Source organism: Nicotiana sylvestris, chromosome 6, assembly GCF_000393655.2.
Source record: "Nicotiana sylvestris chromosome 6, ASM39365v2, whole genome shotgun sequence".
Classification (NCBI taxonomy): Eukaryota; Viridiplantae; Streptophyta; class Magnoliopsida; order Solanales; family Solanaceae; genus Nicotiana; species Nicotiana sylvestris.
The window spans coordinates 79,549,250-79,572,944 of NC_091062.1; the positions used below are offsets into that span (position 1 = coordinate 79,549,250).

Consider the following 23,695-nt stretch of genomic DNA (forward strand, 5'->3'; position numbering starts at 1 on the left):
ACTTCTAGTTCATCTTTGTATGTGTTTGTTTGGAGGGTTGCAGAAAGTGCTTGTGGTACAAATAGCCCATGCCAGTGGCATAGTACTTCATAATCACACTTTTTTGAGTAAAAGGGAACCCATTGTAGTTTTTCGCCCCAAATTCGCATACCTTCAGGCTTTGTAGAATACGTTTCACCCTCAATAATGTGCCCTACATCTTTGAGATCAGTGTGTATATTGATAGGCTTATTTTCCAAGGGATGTAGAACCCTATTCTACTTGTCATCAACCAAATCAGTATAACAACCTAGCATATTTTTTTCAAGGTAGGGATCGATTGTGTTATGACGTGTTCCATATGGATCCGTTGAACTACCTTTACCTTTTTGCCTCTTCTTAAACCACTTATTAAATGTTAGTGACATTTCTGAAAGGATGTTGTAATAGGTCTTGAAATGGTTTTTGAATACTGGAATATTGGTTCAACTTAAGAAGAACTAAACTGCACGAACTTGTATGTTAAACGTAGCACATCACCAATATGCATTATGTGTATTGTCATGTCGACCTGAAAAGTTGTACCCACATTTACCCTAAAGAATCATTAGTACGCAAAACGTAGTGCATCACCAATATGTGTTATGTGTATTATCATGTCGACCTGAAAAAGTTGTCGACCTGAAAAGTTGTACCCACGTGTACCCTAAAGAATCATTAGCACGTGAAACGTAGCACATCACCAATATGCGTTGTGTATTATCATGTCGACGTGAAAAAGTCGTCGACCTGAAAAGTTGCACCCACTTATACCCTAAAGAAGAATTAGCACACGAAAGAATCATTAGCATACGATATGTAACACATCACCCATATGCGTTATGTAACATAAAATCATTTTTAGCTGCCTATAAAACTCCACGCATTTTGCATGATTATTTGCGTTGTCACCAAATGAAGAAAACAACTTTCCATTAATTTTTTATTTTCGAGCATTGCGACATGTCTGAACACAATGACTTACCAAGGTGTTAATGTGGGAAACTGAGATTTTGAAGCCATGTTAGTCAAATTACAATCTAAGGCGCAGACGTTGGATGTGTACACAAGTTGTAAGCTATTATTATTGAAAGTTATGTTGGTTAATAGTTGTTATATAACATATTAATTAATAGTCTTTTATTATCATCCCTATAGGTAGGACAAAAATCAATGTGGTTTTGAAGAATGGTATGATGAAACTATTAACCAAGAATACTACAAATCATGTTTGCTAAATATTTGGAATCTGACCAATGAGTACGAACTCCAGATCTTGAAACTGCAAGAACAACTTACGACAGTGAAGAAGAAACTGAAAGAGGCAGAGGAAGAAAATAATCGGTTGGAAGGAAAATTTAAGAGCTTGAAGCATAGAATAATGGGCAATAGTGATTTAAAAAACATGGATGCGTTTAGTATTGTTTTTTATTTTTATGGTGTACGTGTGATGACGTCCACAACACACCTCAATAAGAGATATGATACGGTCGTATGCAATAATAATCACCCAACTATGAGTCGGGGTCGAATCCACTAGGAGTTATGAGGAGCGATAGGAGTATATATTTGAAGCAAGCAAATGGGTTATCTAAGATTGCACTTCAACAGTAAGGTTTTATTTTCTACTTCTACTGTTACCCTAATGAATGCAAGCTAAAGAAAATAGATTATAGATAAATATTTTGATGTTTTCCCAAATGGGTTAAAGGCCTAGGGATGTGATATTAACCTAGGTGTTTGCCTAATGGGATAAAGACTTTAATGCTTGTTTGTTGATTGGGGTATATTATAGCTCTCAACTCTATCTACTCAATACCTCTTGGTTAGAGAGTGATTTTGCCCAATTTGGCTTTTTCAAGTCCAAATGGGTATCAACCAAAACAGTTGATAAGAGCTCAAGTCGGGTTCTTACTATCTCTAGTTTGAACCCTTTAATTAGGTAAATCAATCTCTTAGTTAACCCAATTCCTTGTTAGCTAAGTTATCCTAGACTAGGTCCCTCTTTCTCAAGTAGAGACTAAGTCAAATAGGCATGAATCAATGTTTGCAGTCATTAATTCTAAAATTGAAGCATGAACTAAGCTAAATAATCAACACTCATAAACAAGCACTAAATTAAATACCCATAAGGTTTACACACTAGGGTTGGGTCACAATCCTAGTAAAAATCTAGCTACTCATAAGGGAAATTGCAGAAAATAAAGATGAAAGCTAATTAAACTCATAACGGAAGATCAAAATGATGAAATATAATGTTAAAATACCAAAATAATGTAAAACTTCCTAAAGCAGTAAAGAGAAATGGCTACAACAACTTTTTTTTGTTCAAACTTTACTTAAATTATGAAACTCGTCTATTTATGCAGGGCCAAAAATCGCGAACAAAAATGCCCCTCGGGAGGCTCTGCTGCTGCACAATTCCATGTGCGGTCCGCAGATTTCTTCAGTTGGCAAGAAGGAGGAGTTCTGCGGCTGCACAATTCTGGACTGCGGTCGCGAGGCAACTTATGCGGTGGCATAATTCTTGTGCGGTCCGCACTTCACAAAGGCTTCAGGACTTGGTCTTTTTGCATACTCTCTATACTTTGAATCTTTGTTAGTGAAAGCCCAGTTCTGCGGCCGTACAATTTATGTGCGGTCCGCACATTACTGAAAATCATATTGGGTTTTGCTTCTGGGTCTGTGGCCACAGATGGAATTCATCGGTCCGCAATTTCTTCTGCGGCCGCAGAACTCCTTCTGCAGATTGCACATTTTTGCTTTTGTGCCCTTTTGTTTTTTTGCTTCAGAACACTCCTTTTTTAGTCGAATTTCATCTTGAGAGACCAAACTTCTAGCATTCCTACAATTTGCACAATTTTATTAGTTTCGAGGACACAATTCAATATTTTCGGACTAAAACAAAAGCTAAAAGGTGCTAATAAGCAGTCAAAATCCCCACTTATCAACTCCCTCAAACTTAAGTCTTTGTTTGTCCTCAAGCAAATAAATTAGTTCCTACCTCCAAAAGTTAAGGATCTTTCCCGCGAGTCAAAGGTGAGCCATTCACACATCAGTTGGGACCAACAATTACCTACACTACTCATGCATTATCAACAAGGCGACACGTTAAGCATTCATGCACATATAGTTTTGTTGTGATATTTGAGCTTCAAGAATTGACTTTACTCATCATGGACTCTTGCTCAATCATGTAGGCCATGGTGAAGTCCATAATCTTCTTCCTTTACTCTCCATTTGCAAAGCTCACTTAAGAAATTTAGCACTCAATCCAAAGATTTATGAAAAGTTCACTCATCTCTCTCAAGAGAATGTCACAAGTACGGCTTCAAGTACCATAGGCTTGCTCCTCATGTAGATCGTCACTAATGTAAGCTCACTCCACTTGAAATCAAGTAGGACTTTTTTCGGGATGTAATGAAGGCTTTTGGGTTAGGGTAGGATACCGTATAGGCAAGTGGTTACGCCTTTCCTTAAGCACTCCATCTTTCATTTCCTGGCTCACACTTTGCTAATTCTTAGAGGCACTTTCTTTTCATTGGGGACTAGTGCCTATGCCTATTGTCCCACTCTCTACTGTGAGTCTCCCAGACATTAGCGAGTCTCAACAACTGGATGCAGACAGCTACTGTAAAGCTGTCTGACTTGCCCAGTACTGTTACAGCATAGTTTACTGCTCAGGCACCTCAGCTTCCCCCAACCATTAAAGAGACACTGAAGAAGCTACTGGAAAACCAGAAGACAGAACACCTTCGTACAGCACGGGGGAGAGGAAGTAAAGAAGATGAGGAAGTCCCAGGCTAGCAAGAAGTCAGTAGATAAGCTCCGGAAAGAGATGAAAAGAATTGCTACAGCCGGAGACCTTCCATTTGACTTGTTACTTGATCCGCACCATTCCGCCGCAGATCCATATGCACAGGTGGCACCAGCTGGCCAGTCTGAAGAGCCAGATTTTGCTGCCGAGGCAGTGCGTCAGATGTTCGCCAACCCAATCACACCTAGAGGCGAGGATGATGAGATCTAGTTGGCTGAGTTGGAGCGCGAGGAAATTGCTGGGGACACAGAGATGCCCAAGGAGCCATAGGGAGTTTTCTTCACTCTTCCCTCTTTTACTCTTATTTTGCCAAGCATTGGGGACAACGCTTACTTTTATTCGGGGAAGGGAGCGGGAGTTTATTTGACACATTTGATACATTCCGAGATAATTGGCCTATAATAACTTGATAATATTCTCTTTTCTTATTTGTATGTATATATTTTCTCTCTCTTATTGTGCATATTCATTCTATCTTTAGTAGTTTTGCTCATTAGCTTCTTTATCTTTGTTTTTGCTTATTAACTTTTTTTAATGTTTTAGTAGCATAGTAGTTCTTGTTTTGTTTAGCAGTTTCTTTTTATGTTTTAGTAGATAATAAACCTTTGGTTTTCTTAATGTTACGGTTCTTTCCAAAGGTAGTTTTTGTGTGAATAGGGTGACTTGTCTCAACGATGGATGGCGTGATAACCTTCTTAAGGGAATGAGCACGTTTCTGTGTTTTAGGCAATAATAATAGTAGTAATGAATAAAAAAACCTAATTAAGTCATGCTCGAAGAGTCAACCATGTTGCAATTGGCACCAACACACTTAACTACGTGCTTATGGTTAGAGACAAGGTTTTTGAAAGAAATAGCTCTAGTTAGTGACTTTGTAACTCTTGTGATGACTTTGGCAATCATCGAGTGGTTTAATTTGACCCTTGTGATCTTTAAACTTGAATGTGGTCGTTGACTCTGTCCTGTTTTACAATCGGGTTGTGTAAGGAGTGAGATGAATTGTTGCTAGTCCAAGTATCCGTGTGAAGGGTCTAGAACTTGCCCCGAATGTGTTTCAAGGCGAAATTCTAAGTTTTGCTTGGTTTGAGAAGTGATTGTACTCTCCTTGGCCCGTTTGAATTTTCTATTGCCAACCAATGTCATTATCCCTAGTCAACCCTTTTGAGCCTTTAGCCTTTTCTCATTTAATAACCATGTTACAAGTCTTTACCTATTTTATCGTTGACCCTCTCTTGGCACCCGATCTTCCATTAACATTTTCGTGAAACAAATGGCTTAAAACGTAAGTTTGAGGGAGAGATGAGAAATTTGAAAAAGGTATCAAGGCACAAAAAGAAAAAAAGATAATCTCTATGACGAGAAGGCAAGAAAAAGAAACGAACAAAAAGAAAAATGCAAAAGGTGAATAAGCAGAAGGGTTTGAATGGATCCAATAAGAGGTAATAATTCCAAGCATTGAAAATCAAAAAGGGAGAAAAAGAATGAAAAGAATAAGAAAGAGTGATGTTAAGTCTCTCTAAGCCACGAGCGCAGGAGCATACTACAAGCAAGGACCAAATAAAAAAATAAATAGGCATACAGCATACTACGACAATAGGCAATCAAGCTCCTCAAGAACAACTGTTCGACACCACAAACATCATGTGCAAATGACTTAACTGACACGAATTAAACAATTGAAATTTCATGACCCAATTTGTGCAAGACTTCAAAACAATAGCCGGATATCACACACACACATCACGGTAAAGCCAAGCCAAGGTGTGATAAATAAAAGAATTTTCAAAAGAAAAAAGATCTTGCCATTTAAGTGACAATCATGACTCCTAGCAAGTCAACCAATATCCACATCATATAGCCCGGTTTAGCGAGGAACTTCTCTAACAATAAAACATAACCCTCTTGACATTTTCCTTGAGAGCAGGAAGGGGCCTTACAGCAGCACCAGCACCTGGTGCTCGCGTGCTCCTTCCCATAGCTCCTACACCTCCTCTGTTTGAAGCAGCTGCGCTTGTGACTGATCCACTGTCAGATGTCTCTGGCTCCATGTAAAACCGAGCACGGAAAGCTGCCAAATGTGCATAATATGCTGGTGGAACTGCAAACAGCATCAATGAACTTGAGTTAGTAACATGCTACGATGAACAGGCTATACGTGGAAAAATTCCAAACAAAAAAAGGATGAGGGGGAGGGGGGTTGAGACTGAGAAATAAAAATAGATGCTGAAGAAAAGCCACTAACAAGTGCAGTGTACATACCAATGGAGACAGAACGAGTACACCTAGCATATCTGAAATTAAGGAGTAACAGTTAAGCCACCAGAATTAGAATGCTGGAAAATTTCAAGAACTATGGCAGCTCAAAAGTAAACTTACGTATAGCAGAGATTGTTAGTCAAAGACTGCAGGGCGTCAGCAGTAAAATTGTTCTCATCCCACAGAACATGATAATGAGCTGGGCGGCTAGTACCCTGCAGTATCACAAAATCCAGTAACTTGCAACAGAGTCCTTAGTACATGACTATCATATGTTTGTAGAATACCAATCTTATTACCTGTATGCCGGCATGGCTACAGAGATAGAAATCAAATTCAGTAGGGTGGCATATCTTTGAATCTACAACGGTACCTTCACAATTACATTATAAAAAGGTTTTAGAATTCATTTGCAGCTAAGCTAGTATAGAATCACTAGAGATACAGAGACTAATACTCACCAGGCAAAATGTTCCCACTCCGATCAACTGCATTTCTGTCGTGGTGGTTATTGGCAAACAACCTAGTATGATGACGTTTCTGGACCACAACAAATGTAACTGGGGGCTGATAGTTGGGTTCTAAAGATGCACATGCCTGAATTGGGTTCAAGTCAGTTCATACCTTCTAACAAATAAAAAGGGCAAGCTTGTTTTCTACCCATCTTCATGGTCCAAAAAATAGAGAGAAATCCAGAGTTTAAAGTAAGCAGGCAGAGTAAGGTATAACAGAAGAGAAAATACCTTGCGGATTGCATCAAGTTCAAAAAGAAGAACTTGATAAAATTGTCCTTCACTAACACCATCTCTGAAGGGAAAAGGATAATCCATTTCAGACAAAAAAGGAACAGAAATTTCTATAATGCAGGTATAGAAGTGTTATTAACAATACCTGTAGAATATAATTCTCTGAGGCTTCTGTCCAGTTGCTCGACGGAAGGAAATAAGCAATTCCCTGAGTTATAAGTGAGATAGACCATCAGTCAGAAGCAAAATTAAGTCCATTAGCTTGAAACTTGAAAATCAAGACATGTTCCTTGAAAATAAGGAAAGAAAAAGGCAGAATACTTTATCATGCCACCAGTCACGGGTCCTCTAACTGGATCTTGCCAAGTCTTGTACAGATCTTGTATAAGCTCTTGCCTATGCGCTTGAGCAGAAACCAAACCAGCATACTTTGTAATCTCAGGCCAATCTTGAGAAGCAACCACCTGAAAGATATGAAAAGTCAGCACTTCTTTGCTTCAGATATATAGATGAAAGGAGTGGATTCATGAAACCAAAAGAATGAAGTCTACAGCAATTACCGCAGCAATTGACGGGCTAGAATCCTCCCCAGGGTGGGGATGGGTGACATCTGCACCAAAAATGATAGTTGGGCGGTCGCTGACAAGGGGAATTCGTCTAGAGAGCGCATCAACCAGCACAGTATTTCTTCCTCCAACCTTCACATTTATCTTCAGGGATACATTGGCTAAATACTGCTTGCTCATCTTAAATACATGTTTTGTCAAGCAGCATTGCGAGACAATTCCAAGTTCAGTTTCACAAATCCGTTTTAGATCACCTAGGAAAAGAAGTAAAAATTTCAGCTGTAGCATATTCCAGGAGTTTGCAAAAGCACCATATGAATTTCACCATTCTAGGCTTGTACCATAAAGAGAGCCGTTATTGTCTGGTAATATCACAATCAAAAGATCTAGCTCTCTCCCATTTGGCTGCAACTTTGTCATAGCATCATGAAATCGAGTTTTTAAGACTCTCTCAACTTGATCAGGGCGAGCACTCACTGGTGGTAGAACGGGATTGGGATTGAAGTTCTACAAAGACAAAAGTATCTTAAACTGTTATATCTCAGGATTATCAAATAAATACAGGGAGAAAAGGGGGAAAACTGGAACTTCTGAATTACCATTCCGGATATCATGCACATTTGTGCAAGCTCGGAACAAAACCCACGTGCAACTGTGTCTTGCACATTGCGAGAAAAGTTTACACAGATCCAGTTGTTCACTGTTCCTCCATTAACCATTTTCTGTCAACAATAATAAAGCGAAGAGTAAATAATTAAAGCATCCAACACTGTCCGAAAATCCAAACAGAGTAGACAATAGACATGGCAACCCTCTGGCTGTTTCATTGATTACTACGCCATTTCAATGTCTTTGGGTGCCAAGATAGCAACATAGGTTTTTCCTTGTTTGAACACCACTATTCACTTTTAAGGCTATATCATCCTAAGGTGCAGCTAAAGTAGATGGATCGATGCCCATGATAAATCATACTCCCTCCGGTTCATAATAAGTGACAAGTTTCCTTTTAGCACGCCCATTAAGAAAATGCTAAATCCTATACAAAAATACCTAGTATGACCAAACTACCCTTATTAAATATTGGTCACATAGTTATACTGAGTGAGAAAACTTTTTAGGGATATGCACATAAGGGTAAAAGAGTAAAAACAAATTGAATTTTTTCTTGATTACCTAACTGGACACTTATTTTGAACCGAAATAAAAAAGTAAACTGGTCACTTATTGTGAACCGGAGGGAGTATGACTGAACCACTGGAATCAGAAAAAATGGAGTCTATCTCTCATCAGCTAAGGGGGCAATATTAAATGCATGGTCTTGAATTTGTCACAAAAAGTAGCCAAACTACTTTTTGACCACCAACATAATGATGAGTTGTATTGCTCTAGGATATTTACAAGATCAAAAAGGAAAGCACAAAGCAAACAAACTGGGTATTTTGTCATAAGCTACATGTAGCGTAAACAAGTACCAACAAGGCAAGACCAGCTAAACTATACTTAAGTGAAGACCTAAAGTTTAGTGTTCAGTGACAAACCAGGCAAATCTTGTAAGACCACACACTAATCCATGGCATTTATCTGCATAGAAATGACAGTCAAACTAACTACAGGAATCTGATAATGCTACTTTCAGTTACCTTATTCATCATATTCCACTGGCCCACTTGTGGCAGACAGTCTTTCTCTCGACCTGTATCATGGTATTTAAGCTGCAGAAACAATTAACATAATTTCACAATCCTATAAATAAGCTTAATTCACCAAAGTAAAGATCTGCAGCAAGAATATCTGAATCCAGAAGGATTAGTTATACCATCACCCTCAATCACATGATCACACCAAACAAACTAGAGAAAGCTTCAACTTACCCAAGGTGCAGGCAAAACGCGAGCCTCAACTTGAGCAAGCTTCTCACTGATCTTAATACCAAACTCCTTCGCATATGGGTCATCAGCATAAGCATTGTGATGAACAGTCTAATAAAAGAAAGTATTAGATTGTAAATACGGATAACATTGCAAAAAGGCCTGAATTTATCCTGAAAAACATGCAGGAAGAGTAAGATGGAAAAGTTTTGCCCGAGAAAAACACTAAAGCAATTAGTAAATACCTTGACTACCAAGGAGTATCTAGTGTACAAGACGCACAGACAACAAAAATTTATCCAGTAAGATTGTTCCCACTAAGCTTGTCACAAAAAATCTCATTGTAAACATTTTGTCCACAACTTGAAAGTGTTCTGCTATGACGCACAACTGCATGTACAATTACGAACCAGCAATTGCATCAAAATGAACACTCTACTAACTAAATTCCACCCTTTCACCAAATAAATCACACTTCGTAACACTCATAAAAACAAATATGAATCCTTGGTCACTCATTGCCATTCCCTTCGCCACAGTTCTACATTTACTAACTAAAAATCACGGGCAGGGGCAGATTTATATTGGATGAAGCAGGGTCATATGAAACCGCTTCGATGAAAAATTTAATTTTATATATATATATATATATATATATATATATATATATATGAACATTAAAAACATTCTAATATTAATGGATGACACCACTTGACAAACAAAATTTTTATGGTGCAAGGGGGGAGATGCTACGTTTTATCCAGGAGGTAACAGGATCGATTCTTCCCTGCTGTAAATTTGCCTTATTTTTTCTTTTAGCAAATGAATTTAAATACTTCTGGACGGGACACCCCTCTGCAATATACTACCAATCTTGCTAAGTAGTGTCATCTTTACTTACTTGTAACAAAGGTTTAGTTTTTTTCCTTCTTTTGCTTTCTTTTTTTAAAATTTCTTTTAATTTATATGATCTTCCTACAACATTTTTATTTATGTGTTAATTTATTTAAATGTGACACCACTTGTGAAAAATTCTGCATTCGCCAATGACCACGGGGAAAATTTTGGAAATGTATTACCATACTGTCATTGCATTCCTCCTCATCGTAGAAAAACCTTTACCGAGGCATCATTGACAAACAAATACCATAATGCGTGCATCGTTCTCAAAAAATACCATAACTGGTACATGAAACAAGGCAATAAAACTTAACAAAGAAAGATAGCTACGTCAAGGTTCACATGAAGCAATTAACAAACGAGGGACATAAATCATACAGATTACACATTTGCTACGAACCTCATTATTAGGATAAGAGTAATAGAAACAGTTTCAGAAGCAAGATCCAACCTGAAGAATATCACGTTCTCTCTCTTGAGGACGCTGGCAGGTCACTTTTAGAAGTGCTGTTATCTGCCTCTCATTCAAGCGTTTTGAGTATCTCTGTCCCTCCACAATCTTACATACCTGGACTCAAGATATGTAAGCACATAAAATACACAAGATACTTAGAAAAGACTAGTTACCAATGAGAAAGGCACCTACTTCCATTGGCAAGTAATTTGGCCTCTGCGTATTTCCAACTTGAAGACAAGGCAACTGGGTATGCCGAATGACAAAACCATAGGTTTCCCTAAAATATTCCACAACAGCTTTCATCGTACCCCTTTCATCGACAGGAAAACTGCCCAAAACAAATAAAAGACGAGGATTAGCACGATGAGAAAAACCCACATATAGACAACAGAACATTAAAAGCTCAGAAGGCACACCACCAATTACACCTATATATAATCCAAATGTAAAAGGTTTATGGTCATGACTGGATATAAACAGAGAAAAAAGTAATATGATAATTATACTAAGCCAAATACATACGTCAACTCTCTTGTTGCTTGAGACGTCAAGCCAGAAATGCGATACTTCCTCCGCATATTTCCACGATGAGTGACCTCCACCTTTACACCTCTCAGGGCCTTCTTTATCTGCAGTTCAATGAAGTTAAAACAAAAGTAGCCAAACAACCTGAAAGAAACAATGTAAATGACCCTAATATTTGAAGAATCCAAGTATCGAGTCAATCGCTGGCAACAGTAAGAAATTCGGATAGATTATGACACGATCATGAATAAGATTGTCAAATGTCAAAGCCAACCTTAACGCGGTCAGCATCAGACAGTGGTCTAGAAGAGATATCCCGATTCAGAAGCTGGCTCACAAAGTCAATAATCGGCAGTGGCTCAATGAAAGCCGTGGAAGACATATCTGTTCCACCAATATACAAAAGTGCACAATGATGAGAAATGCATACTCAGTACAGACAAGCATTATGGTAAAAGTACTGAGCTTGACTGGCAATCAGTTACTAGTTCTACTGAATCAAACTACAAAAAAAAGGATTTAACAAAGTCATGAAAATTGTGCTGACCAATATTCAGGGATAATCCCATCTGTGTAGGACGAATACTTTGATAGAAGCCACGCCAGCTCTCTAAACCTTCACCCAGTGGTTGTCTTCGTCCTAAATGAGGGGAATAGAAAGAGCGGCCCACAGGACAATACCTGCAGTCAACCATGATAAAGGGGAAAAGATAAATAAACAAATAATTTGAAAAGGAATCAATATTTGTGACAAACAGATATTATAGCAGTTCAAGAACCATACCTAGACGTTGGCAACTCGCGTAGCACAATATCCAGCACCTGAAGTGCTTCTTGCGGTGCATCAGCCTGTCTCCCTTGTAAGAACATCCCCAAGTGATGAAGATCAGCACGAGCCGCCAGCTTGATCACAACTTTAAACTCTCTTTCCCTCCTGCAACCACAAATAAGAAAAAGGATATATTAAATATTGCTAAAATTGAATCTGATTTCTCAAAACCCTAGGGACACACCTAGCACCACCAGGTCCATCATCATCATCAATTAGAGTGATTTTAAAATCCTTTTGAACAAAAGGGAGGGGCCCTGCAGTGTATAGACTTTTTCTTCCGTCATAGGCTGGAAGCCTCTTCCCAAGATGGGATTCTCTATAAAGCTTCACCAGCTGCTCCATGACAGCCCGGTTGACACCCCGAGAGGCGACCTCAGGAGTAATTGAAACCTGAAAGCCATTAGAAAAGATGACAAGCAATTATCAAGATAGACCCTCAGTAAATAATATAAAGGAAGATCATAACTAGAACACTTAGCAATGCTTGAGCACTCACATCATACTGGTGCAGATCTTTGTCAGGTAACTCAGCAAAGAAGTGATTGGCCTTAACTATGCATCTAATACCAGTACTACCCTTTCCTGGCCGGAGTGGAAACCTCATCGACTTGCTCGATGCTGGTTGTATTGCTTGGGTTGCAGCTGCTTCTGGCTGCACAACAAGTTGCTGGAATTGCTGAGTCACTTGCTGTGTCGTTGGTTCAGGTGGCTGAGACGAAGAACCAGCCTCTGAGTATGTTTCTGATGGTCTTCCATATGGTACAGGCTGATGTGGAGTCTGGGTTGCTTGGTGCAGCTCGGGTACTGGTGGCCTAGGAGGGCCACCAGAAGGTGCCCCACGGCCCCCCATGCCACCACGGCGCTGGGGTTGTCCTCCACCTCGTTGATACTGCTGAGTTCCCCTGCCCTGTTGGTAGTATTCAGGAGGTCCACCATAGGACTGTTGAGGGGCCATTCCACCACGTTGAGCTCCCCCACCACCACGGCCACCATGTCCTCCATGCTGAGGTGCCCAGCCTCTTCCTCCACCTTGCTGATGCTGATGTTGCTGCTGCTGTGATGGGCGTTGGGCACCACCTCGTCCCCCTCCAGTTTCATGGGACTCAAAACTCTCAGCACCACCAGGAACATCAGTTCTCTTCTTCCGCACCATGGTAATAACTACAACAACCCAAGGACGATTATCACTTAAAAAATGTTCAAGAGATCAACAGCATTTTCTTCCAGACACAATTAATAATACTCGTCAAAAAGCGTATCTGCTGCCTGTATCTGATACCAATCTACGAGCCCTAAGGACAACAACTTATAGGCTCCAGATCCAGAACTCCATAAATCACAAACCAAACATCTATGTGCTGAACCCTATAAATTACAAACTAAACATCCATGAGCATGTGTTCAAGCAAGCCACTTTTATTGCAAACAGCAACAAAAAGATCCACTGTATAATATTATGCAGCAACAAGCTCCTAAATAAAAGGTTTCACTAGATTCATCTATGATTCACAGAAAAACGTATCCAAGGTTTTAGACATATTCTTTGATGATCAAAGAGAACGGCATTAGCGGGCAACAAAAGGGTAAAAGCTCATATAATTTCCATTTCTCAAGACCACAAACAACACAAAATAAAACTATTCACTCCTACAAGTACAACCTTAATTGAATTCATAATTCAAACAAGACAACAAGAGAGAATAGGGTACACTATTTTCGACTGGGTTGTTTTGTGATTAAAAGGCGGATAGACTTTTCTCTGTTTATTTCAGAGAAGTATTTATAGAAACATTTTTCACTACCAAACCCAAAAGGCAATTTCTTCCCATCCAGGTTGCTCTGAAAATGGTAACAAATAGAACAAGACAATAAATCTTGATATACAAAGATAACAGGACAAATGTTGTTAAAAATATAAGTTTATAATTTAACAAAGAACAAAACCTCACTAATCAAAATATAGCAATGGGCAGTTTAGTTACCCATATAATCATTTATGCTTAAACGCAAGTATAGAAGATATAAAGGACATTCTCACAGCCTTAGCCTCCACAGGACTACAGCAACACACCTTAAGAGTGTCATATGCAGTATAACAAAGAGGAACCCGATAATGATTTAAAAACATCATATAGTTTAGAAATCACTTAATAACTAGTCATCAAACAATTAAAATAGAGCTAACAGGATGATACACGAACGGAAATCAAAACTTCACTTCCTTACAGCAGTCTATAAAATTAAGTAACATATCAAAAAGAACATACAAGTGATAAACAGCTCAACACTGCACTCATTACTTCACATTTTTGAAAGGAAAAAAACACAAAAAGAGAAGAGTTAAAATAAACCACGAAACAAACAAACTTCTGAAAACCTATATTTCGAGGCACATACAACATATATGAGAAAAACTCATAACATAAGCAAACAAAGAAACTCATACAGTCATTTAGATCTGATAATTAACTGAGCTCAACGAAAACAAGAAAAATCAAACTATCAGTGCAAGGCAAAACCCCAAGATCGAAAAAAAACACAGTAAAAAAACAGCTAGATCTAACAAAAAACCGTAAAAGCTAAACTAACACATAAACAGTAAAATCATACACCTCAAAACCGCCGCCGGGATACCAACCACCACGGTGCCCTAAAACACGAAGAGAGGCGGAGAGAGAGAAACGGCACTATATGTTTGTAGAGAGAGAAAGAGAGTAATAGGTGAGTGTGATTTGTAGAGAGAGAAAATCAAATGTGTAGATAACAAAAAGCGAATAGAGGCTGCATTAATCAGACTCGCTGTTTTAAAACCCAGGGTTGGTTGTTTCTAAAATGACGAATCTGTCCCTGCTCTGTTTCATTTCGCTGCTCTACTGTTGCAAGGGTCACTAATAGGAAACGGAATCCAATTTTTTATATTGAAGTTTGGTCAATAAATAATATCAAATTAAATTAAATGTTAAATAAGTTTATTCGGTTTCATTTTTTATTCCATCTTTTTGGAATTTTCTTGGTCGCATAGGCTGTGTATTTCAAGTTTTCTTTTTGTCCTAAATCATTGGTTCTTGTTTTTCTCATTAACAGAAAACAGTGTTTTTTATATTTCTATATATGTGGTTGGCCAATAGCTTTATTTTAATGTTTTGACTTGATAGCTGGACCGAATAAATGAACAAACCGAAATATTCCTTCGTCGATAAATGAGATCCCTTAACGAGATTCAAACAAGGCGTGAAGTTTTCTAAAGGTTACTCAACAAAATCAGATGCCAAAGATCTAACATTCACGAAAATTTTAAAAATAAATATAAGATATTACCAAAGATTTCTAGAAATAAATATACAAAATAAAATAGTATGAAATGTTATATGTTAATTATGTAAATACTGTCTCACATTGGTAATTAAAAATATATGTATGAAATATAGAGATACACTTAGCTCTCGTCTGGCAGTAGAATTTAGCTAATTTTTTCAAAATAAAATTAAAAACATTGTTTGTACATGAATTATAATCAATTTTTGAAAAAAGTTTGAATTTTTTTTCAAGTTTCCAAAAATTGGTTTAGGGCAGTTTTTGGGTGAAAAATTTTCTTTCACTCACAAACCTTTAACTTTTTTTTCAAATAAAAATGCATGTCAAAACACAACTTCAACAATGACAAAAACTAGCACTAGGCACATCGCCTAGTGGATTAAAAAAACAATGACAAAAACAAAACCAGTGAAATCCCACAAGTGGGGTTCCAAAAATTATTTTCCAACACAACTTCAAAAACCTTTTTTTTTAAGTTTCAATCAAATTTATGTCCAAATGCTAGCTTAATGCAGCGAGACCTTTTGAAAAAATCGTATAGTTTAACTTAAAATAAATAATATCTCACGCCTTATTTTTTTTATTGGCTTAACTCAATATTATAAATATTGGCAGCTTTGTTGGGTTTGATTTAATTTCTTTTGTTGTATATTCACTAAAACAAAGCATGTTGATTTTATTGTAATTTAACACCATTTCTTACCGAATCAAACCACATGTCACTGTAGACATCTAAAATTTATGGATCAATGTGATGACCTGATATGTCATTTTGAGTATTAGCTCTTTTTTCCGTATTTCAAGACCTCTGTTAGCTCTATTTGATATTTCTTGATTTGCGTGCACGGTCCCTGTTGTTTTTGAAAAGTTTTATGTGAAAATTTGAAGAAAACATGATTTTTGGCTTTAAAATAACTTAGGTTGATCACAATCAACATTTTACGAAAACGGCCTCATGTTGGTGTTTTGACGATTCCGATAGGTCTAAGTCGTGATTTTGGACTCGGGCGTATGGTCGGAATTGAAATTGGAGGTTCCTAGGTTGATTTGACTCATTTTGCCTAATCTAGTATTTTGAAAGTTTGAAAATTTTCTAAGTTTGACCGTAAGTTAATTTCATAGGTAACGGGTTCGTATTTTGATGTTAAAACTTGAAATAGGTCTATATCGCTATTTGAGACTTGTGTGCAAAATTGGTGCAATTCAGAATTTATTTGACATGATTCGGACGCTTAGATGTAATTTTAGTTGTTCTTGAGTTTACTATGAAATTTCATTCATTTTGATGTTCGATTCGTAGAATTAGATGTTATTTTAGTGATTTGATTGCGTGAACGAGTTCATATAATGTTATTACACTTGTGTGCATGTTTGGTTTGGAGCCCGAGGGGCTATGGTGAGTTTTGGACGTGTTTCGGATGAATTTGGTTAATATGAAGATTGTTGGTGCAATACTAGTTCTGGTGTCTGCTGCAGATCTCACATTTGTGAGCCTAACTTTTGCGAACAAGAGTTCGCATATGCGAGTAGGGCCTGTGATTGGGTGTCACGACCCAAATCGGAGGGCCACTAATGGCACCCGGTGCCTACTCAACCGAGCGTCACGTACTTTATCCTTCTTTACTATAAGACTCGTCACGGGCCATGATAGGCCACATCTATATACATAAGTATCAATATTAGAAATTAACTCACATAACTAATTCAAAAAGATTTATATAGTTACATAGGGGCCGACAAGGCCGTTGACATGACATACCTAAAGCTATACACAGGACACTGTCTGCAAAACCTCTAAGAAAATATGACCATAATATATAAGTCGGGACAGGATTCCCGACATCCTCATAAAACAAAATAACATATTTAGAACATGACTCGGCAATACTCCAGGAAGAATTGGAGCTCACCAACCAAAAGCTGATATCTGGAGGCAGCCTACAGTGGAGGGTCCTCACCTCGCCTATCTACACTTGCGTGTCATGAAGTACATTGCCCCAAAAAAAGGGACATCAATATGAAGTAAGGCATAAATGAAATGTAATAATAAGATACACTACAGCATTTTAGGCCTACAGCCATACTAATTATAGACCACGCTTGAAAAGTGTTGCCAAAAATATCTATAGATACACTTTATAAGTGTGGCCTTTAATTAGAGTCTTCGGCCACGGTTTTTAAGGCCACCCTTAAAAAGCGTGCTCTTAAAATATAAAGACCACACTTTTTAAATGTTGCCAATACACAACTTATGTGGCAACGCTTATTAGTCATAATGCAATATTTTTGAAGAGTTGTCATATTATTAAACTAATTAATAATATCGTAACTCTTTATAAGCGTAGTCTAAAAATATCTTATATAAATTTCGCTCCAAATATTACAATTAATGAAAATATTTTCCCCCAATACAAGAAAAGAAATCATCGCCCAAATAAGATTACTGGGAAAACTTTTCCCAATTCTTTTCAATAATCTGTCGCTGCTTCACCTTCACCTTCACTGCCTCCCTTAACCTAATTCAATCCTATACATTCATTGCTTTTGTCTTCTAGATTACTCTCACCCATAGCAAATCTTCATCCCTTTCTCTATTGGTAAGTATTTCTTTTGCTCAATTTTTTTTTTTCCAATTTTTAGTTTTGTTCTTATATTTTAAGATTCAATTTTTCTAGTTTCTTACTAATGGGGATGAAAAAATAATCTTCTATTGTGTACAGTATTTGGGTATCTTGGTACAATCTTTGTTTTATACTCAAAGTTTTGAACTTTTTCTAATTTCAGAACTATATCCTGGTTAGAAATTTCGATGAATGTTAATTGAAATTTCCTGGTACAACCATGTGCCCTAATATCATCGTCAGAACTATATCTTGGTACAACCATGTGCCCTAATATTTGGGTATATCATTGGGTATCAAAGTTTTTTATTTTTTATCGAACTCTCAGTTATTGCATAGGGGTGGGGTGGATGAAGTGGAGGTTAGCGTCGGGAGTCTTGTGTGACAAGAAAGTGCCACCGTTACTAAAAGGTAAGTTTTATAGAGCAGTGGTTAGGCCTGCCATGTTATATGGAACTGAATGTTGGCCGGTAAAGAACTCACACATCCAGAAGATGAAAGTAGCAGAGATGAGGATGTTGAGGTGGATGTGCGGGCATACAAGAATGGATAAGATTAGGAATGAAGATATTCGAGAGAAGGTGGGCGTGGCCCCCATGGAGGACAAGATGCGGGAAGCAAGACTCAGATGGTTCGGGCACATTCAGAGGAGGAGCACTGATGCACCGGTGAGGAGGTGTGAGCGACTGACTGTAGTGGGCACGCGGAGAGGTAGAGGACGACCTAAGAAGTATTGGGGAGAGGTGATCAGACAGGACATGGCGCGACTTAGGATTACTGAGGACATGGCCCTTGACAGGGAATTATGGAGGTCGAGTATTAAGGTTGTAGGTTAGGGGAGAGTTGTGAATATTTCTACAGCACAATAGAGTGAGACTAGCCAGTTAGGAGTTGGACTAAGAATGTCATTGGTCGTCTATTGATGCAGGGCTTTACCTGCTAGTTTTACTATACCAGCCATCTTTTTCGTATTTCGTATTTCGTATTCTGTATTTCATATCTATTGTATTGCTGTTATTTTATTATGCATTTTTATTATGCATTTTTATTATGCATTTTTATGGTACTAATATATCGGTTTCTGTTTCTTTTGAGTCGAGGGTCTCCTGGAAACAGCCTCTCTACCCTTCGGGGTAGGTGTAAGGTCTGCGTACATATTACCCTCCCCAGATCCCACTTGTGGGATTATACTGGGTTGTTGTTGTTGTTGTTGTTGTTGTTGGTTATTGCATGAATCTGAATCCTTGAAATGTGATTTCATTGTGCTATCGAACTCTTCTTGGGATGATTTTGTTTTCTCTGGGAAGTACTACTTTCTTATCTTGGTAGAGCTCTTTGTATTTGTTTTTTTTTTTACAAGCAACTCTCTGGGAAGTAAACAGATAAAAAAACATGGAAGAATTTATCTTGTCACGCGTAGTTGTTTGAAATCTAATAGCTTCTTGGGGCTGCTTTTATGTCATTATCACTCTAAAGCAACTCCTGAGCCGAGGGTCTATTGGAAACAACCCCTCTACCTACATTAGGTAGGGGTAAGGTCTGCGTACAGACTACCCTCACCAGACCCCACCTGTTGGGATCATACTAGATTTGTTGTTGTTGTTGTTAAAGTTTTTAATTTTTTACTAATTTCAGATTCTTGGGCTAAAATAAAAGTAACATTTTTTGTTTAATTTTTGATATTTTTGTATAGTCTTCGATCTCACAGTTAAAGCTTTAGTTTGTCTAGTTTCTTATTGTCACACCTTCTTTTTACACACCCGAGAGGGTATAAGGGAGTTTTTCCAATTTAAGTGACATTATTCGAAATGAGATTAATTATTTATTTTTATTCAGAGTCGCCACTCGGGATAGTTTATTTGGTGTCCCAAGTCATCGGTTTATTTTGAATCACAAATCGAGGAAAATTCGACTTTCCTTGTGAAGTCTGCGAACCAGAAATTCTAGATAAGGAATTCTGTTAACCCGGGGGAAGGTGTTAGGCACCCCCGAATTTTGTGGTTCTAGCACGGTCGCTTAAACTATTATAATTGGTCTATTATCTGTTTTATTACATGTTTTAGCCTATGGTACATTTTTAACTTATTAGCCGCTTTTGATTATTTTAAAAAAGATTTAACGTCGTTTAAAACATGTTTTTGGATTGCGCCACATAAAATGCACCCGCAATCCGAAACACATCTTATTCAACGTTGTTGAGATTTGGATTTGGGTCACATGAAATGCACACCCGAGTTCAGGAAGGTAGTGTTATTAAAATAACGCGCCTAAAGCAACTACGTGTCTTAAACTTTGCGAGGGCCATAGAAAATTTGCTAAATGGCGCGCCTCGAGTTCTAAAAATATTTTTTTAAAAAAATCAATCAAGCGCCACGCATTTAAGATTTTATTTAGAGCGGCGCACCTCAATTTCATTTAAAGGGGTACTCAAACTAAAGTTTGGAGGGCCATAGACTATTTGTATTATCTAATATGGCTCACCTCCAGTCTAATTAAAAAGAGCCCAATTACTTATTTAAGGAAAAATCGAAGAACTTCTACTTATTTTAACTAAACATTCTGGCCTGCTGACTAATTAACGATCATTGAATTAAAGGGCATTGGACTCGAAAATCCAATTCACAACTAATTCTGAGCTTGGGCCTAACGAACCCAACAACTGAAATGGACTGCAAATGCCACAGAAACCACTAACGACCTAAAACGAAACCCAAAGGAGAGTCTCATTTGGATATAAAACTGATGCTGGGACTCAAGATCGAGTCCCTGCAGGGGCATGGAAACACACAAATTTCCAATTGAACTTCTGATTTAACTACTCTAAACAAGGATGATCATATAAGCATTGTAAACTAAAATCTTACAACACACCAATCATGCTAAATTAAACTTCCAACAATAACACTATCCGGACTAACAATTAAATTCCCCCTTTACATGAACCCCACAAATCGCATCAACACTTTTCAATACAGCTAAATATTATACTCTTGGTCAAAACAAATGCAGAAGAGTACTAAGGGTGCATTGCTAATCATAACTAGTTCTAGATTATGATTCAACACACTTGGATAAAATCAAGTGGTTCAAGCTAACTTTTTTGGGAGATTTTCAAAAGACCAAAATCATACCAAATTTCCATTTGAAACTCAATTATTCTTAAAAAAAGAGATCTCATAATGTCTCACAAGAAAAGGACCTAAATCAAGTTTCAAGCAATATAGAGGCAAATCTTAAACATGATTACTAGGATATCAATGAAACCAAATCCAACAGACTTATGATCTACATCCACATGCTTCTAACTCATGACCATGGAATTAAAAGAAACAGAACATTTTCAACCATTTGAACACATCAATCTCAGTCCATAGTTAAGTACAAATGCAACATACTATTGCAGGTTACTTTCACGTACACCATTTTGAGAGAAAAGAGAACCTTATTAACATTTATAATTCAAAGACTAATTACAGAACATGGAAAATAGTAGAGAAACAGGGGAAAATCAGCTTTGGATGCAGTCTTCATTTAACAAAACTTCGACTCTATTACATGTTCAAACATCATTCCTCAGTCATAAGCTAAGAAGGTACATGGGAAAGCAAAAATAAGAGGAAAGGAAGGGAATCAGCAACGGAGCAGTGTCAGCAGCAGAAATAACCAGTGGAAACAGTCTTTAAACCAAACTTTGAACCAGCCAAGGTAACAAATGAAATGCAGCAACCCAAAGAACAAATCAAACTTTGAACCGAACTTTGAAAACCAACCAAACTCAGATTATTTCAGCTCAAAAAAGATCAGAAATCATCTTCAGAGATTGAAAACTTAAGAAATCACAAAAGGAACTCAATGAAACAGTAGACTTTTCAATTTTTTTTAGCTGTTTATGATTTTTTCAGAATTTCTATCTCTTTCTCCCCTTCTTTTCAGCTCTTGTTAGCAATTCCTTTATAGGCAAGCTACTAAGGCAGCAGTAATAGGCTAGGTTTTGCATTTTGAGCCCTTTGTGAATTTTCTTTTTTGTTACTTAGTCCCTAAACTATTGACTTGCTTGCCAAGCAAGTCTGTTTTTCAGCTTCTAAGAAGCTTCCTAAGCAGTTATTGCAAGATTCCTAAGTGAACTACCCCAATTACCCCTTAGTTACCCTGAATTTACCCCTGAACCTCAAATGGGTTATGGGTCAAGTTGACCCTATGGTCCAATTGCACAATTGGGCCTGCCTTTCTCTTCTAAATGGGTCAGTGATCCAAACATCCAAACTACCACTAGTCTAATTAAAATCTGAAGTACAAGAAACATGCAAACCGGGCAATCATTAAAATCTAAACTAAAACTTTAATAATTAACTAAATTAGTAGACTCAGTTAATTAACAAACTAACGATACTAAACATGCAAAACTAATAACAAAAAACAAGTGCAAGTTTTTGGAAAACTAAAGAAAAAATGAAAAAGAAAACCAGGAGAAGAACAGATGTAGAGAAAAATAAAAGCTAAATTAAACCAAAAGAAAGAGAAAAAAAGAAAATACCTACTGAAACTGAAACGAATGAAGGAAGGAGTCTGAATCTTCAATTTCTTCGGATTTTCTGGCCCACTACGATATTAATCGTGTGTTCTTAATAAGAACATACGAATAACATCGAAATGGACCCAAATCTTAAAACAAAATCGAACAGGGGACCTTTTGGAAATTAGGGGTTTGCTCTGATTTGAAATTCGAGCAGTTCTAGGGTGATTCGAAAGAAAAGAGAGACGGATTTGGGATGAGGAAGACTTGAGGGTTCTTTGGTGTTAATTTGGGGTCGATTGGTGGTGGCGCCGCCACCGGAGAAACTATGGCGACGCTAGGGTTCCGAGTTTTAATCTGATATTCGAGGAGCTCAGGCCGGATTTGAGGGAAAGTGAACGGGAATTTAGAAAGAGGGGGTGAGGAGAATATTTGGTGTTAATTTCATGGCGATTGGATGCGGCCGCCGCCGTGGGCGATTCCGACAGGCGGCAGGCGATGGTGTTACATGAGAGACTGAAGGGGTTGTGAAAAATGAGTGAGAGGGTAGGGGGGACATTTTCGGACATTAATATATTTAGGATACCCTAGTTCTCGGCCGTTGGATCTTGGAACCTTGACGGTCCTGATCAACCTTAAACAAATGGGGTCGTTTGGATGGGGGAAGTGCTGAACCGGTTTACAGGCGGGTTTGGGCTTAATTTTACCCGGGTTTAAGGCAAAATTATTTGGGCTTGGGGAATTTAATCTGAAATGGCCCAAAAATGGCTTCTTTATTAAAGGCACTTCTTCCTTCTCTCTTTTTTCATTTTCAAATTTATTAATTACAAAATTAAACAAAAATCTGATTTAAATTCTACAGCTAAATTCATAAACTAATTACTTCCCAAAAATTTAATTAAGTCCTAAATTAGGAGAAAGCTAAAAAAAATTCGAAAATTAAAAAGTTAAAAATGCAAAATGAACTATTTCTGTCATTTTCTTTCAATTTTTTATAACCTTGATTAACTAATTAGCCTAAAAATATAAAATAGGACCCTAAGTGCAGATGCAACATATTCTTGTATTTTTATGCATTAAATAAATTAATCATGCACACAAAAATGCAAACAAACACAAAAATCATGCAATAATTCCTAAAGATCAAATAATTAAAAGAAAAATCCTAATTTTGGGAATTCTGTAGGAGTAATTCATACGAGGCAAAAATCACGTGCTCACACTTATCAATGGGGTTGATAGAAGTAATATGTTTTTGTAT

The 23,695-nt window shown here is 37.5% G+C and overlaps 1 protein-coding gene across 1 annotated transcript; it reads right to left on the reverse strand.

Moving 5' to 3' along the window:
• Positions 1-5,474: 5,474 nt before the first annotated feature.
• Positions 5,475-14,761, reverse strand: LOC104240350 (protein argonaute 1-like). The gene is made up of 22 exons (XM_009795185.2): positions 14,598-14,761; positions 12,482-13,146; positions 12,167-12,375; positions 11,938-12,087; positions 11,701-11,834; positions 11,428-11,537; positions 11,151-11,257; positions 10,818-10,956; positions 10,623-10,739; positions 9,275-9,382; positions 9,044-9,115; positions 8,003-8,125; positions 7,745-7,910; positions 7,398-7,657; positions 7,159-7,301; positions 6,983-7,045; positions 6,835-6,898; positions 6,553-6,688; positions 6,391-6,464; positions 6,212-6,306; positions 6,095-6,126; positions 5,475-5,933 (listed from the first exon to the last, which is right to left on the reverse strand). The coding sequence occupies exons 2-22, from the start codon at positions 13,136-13,138 to the stop codon at positions 5,716-5,718; spliced, it is 3,177 nt and encodes a 1,058-aa protein (XP_009793487.1). The 5' UTR covers positions 13,139-13,146; positions 14,598-14,761; the 3' UTR covers positions 5,475-5,715.
• Positions 14,762-23,695: the final 8,934 nt, after the last annotated feature.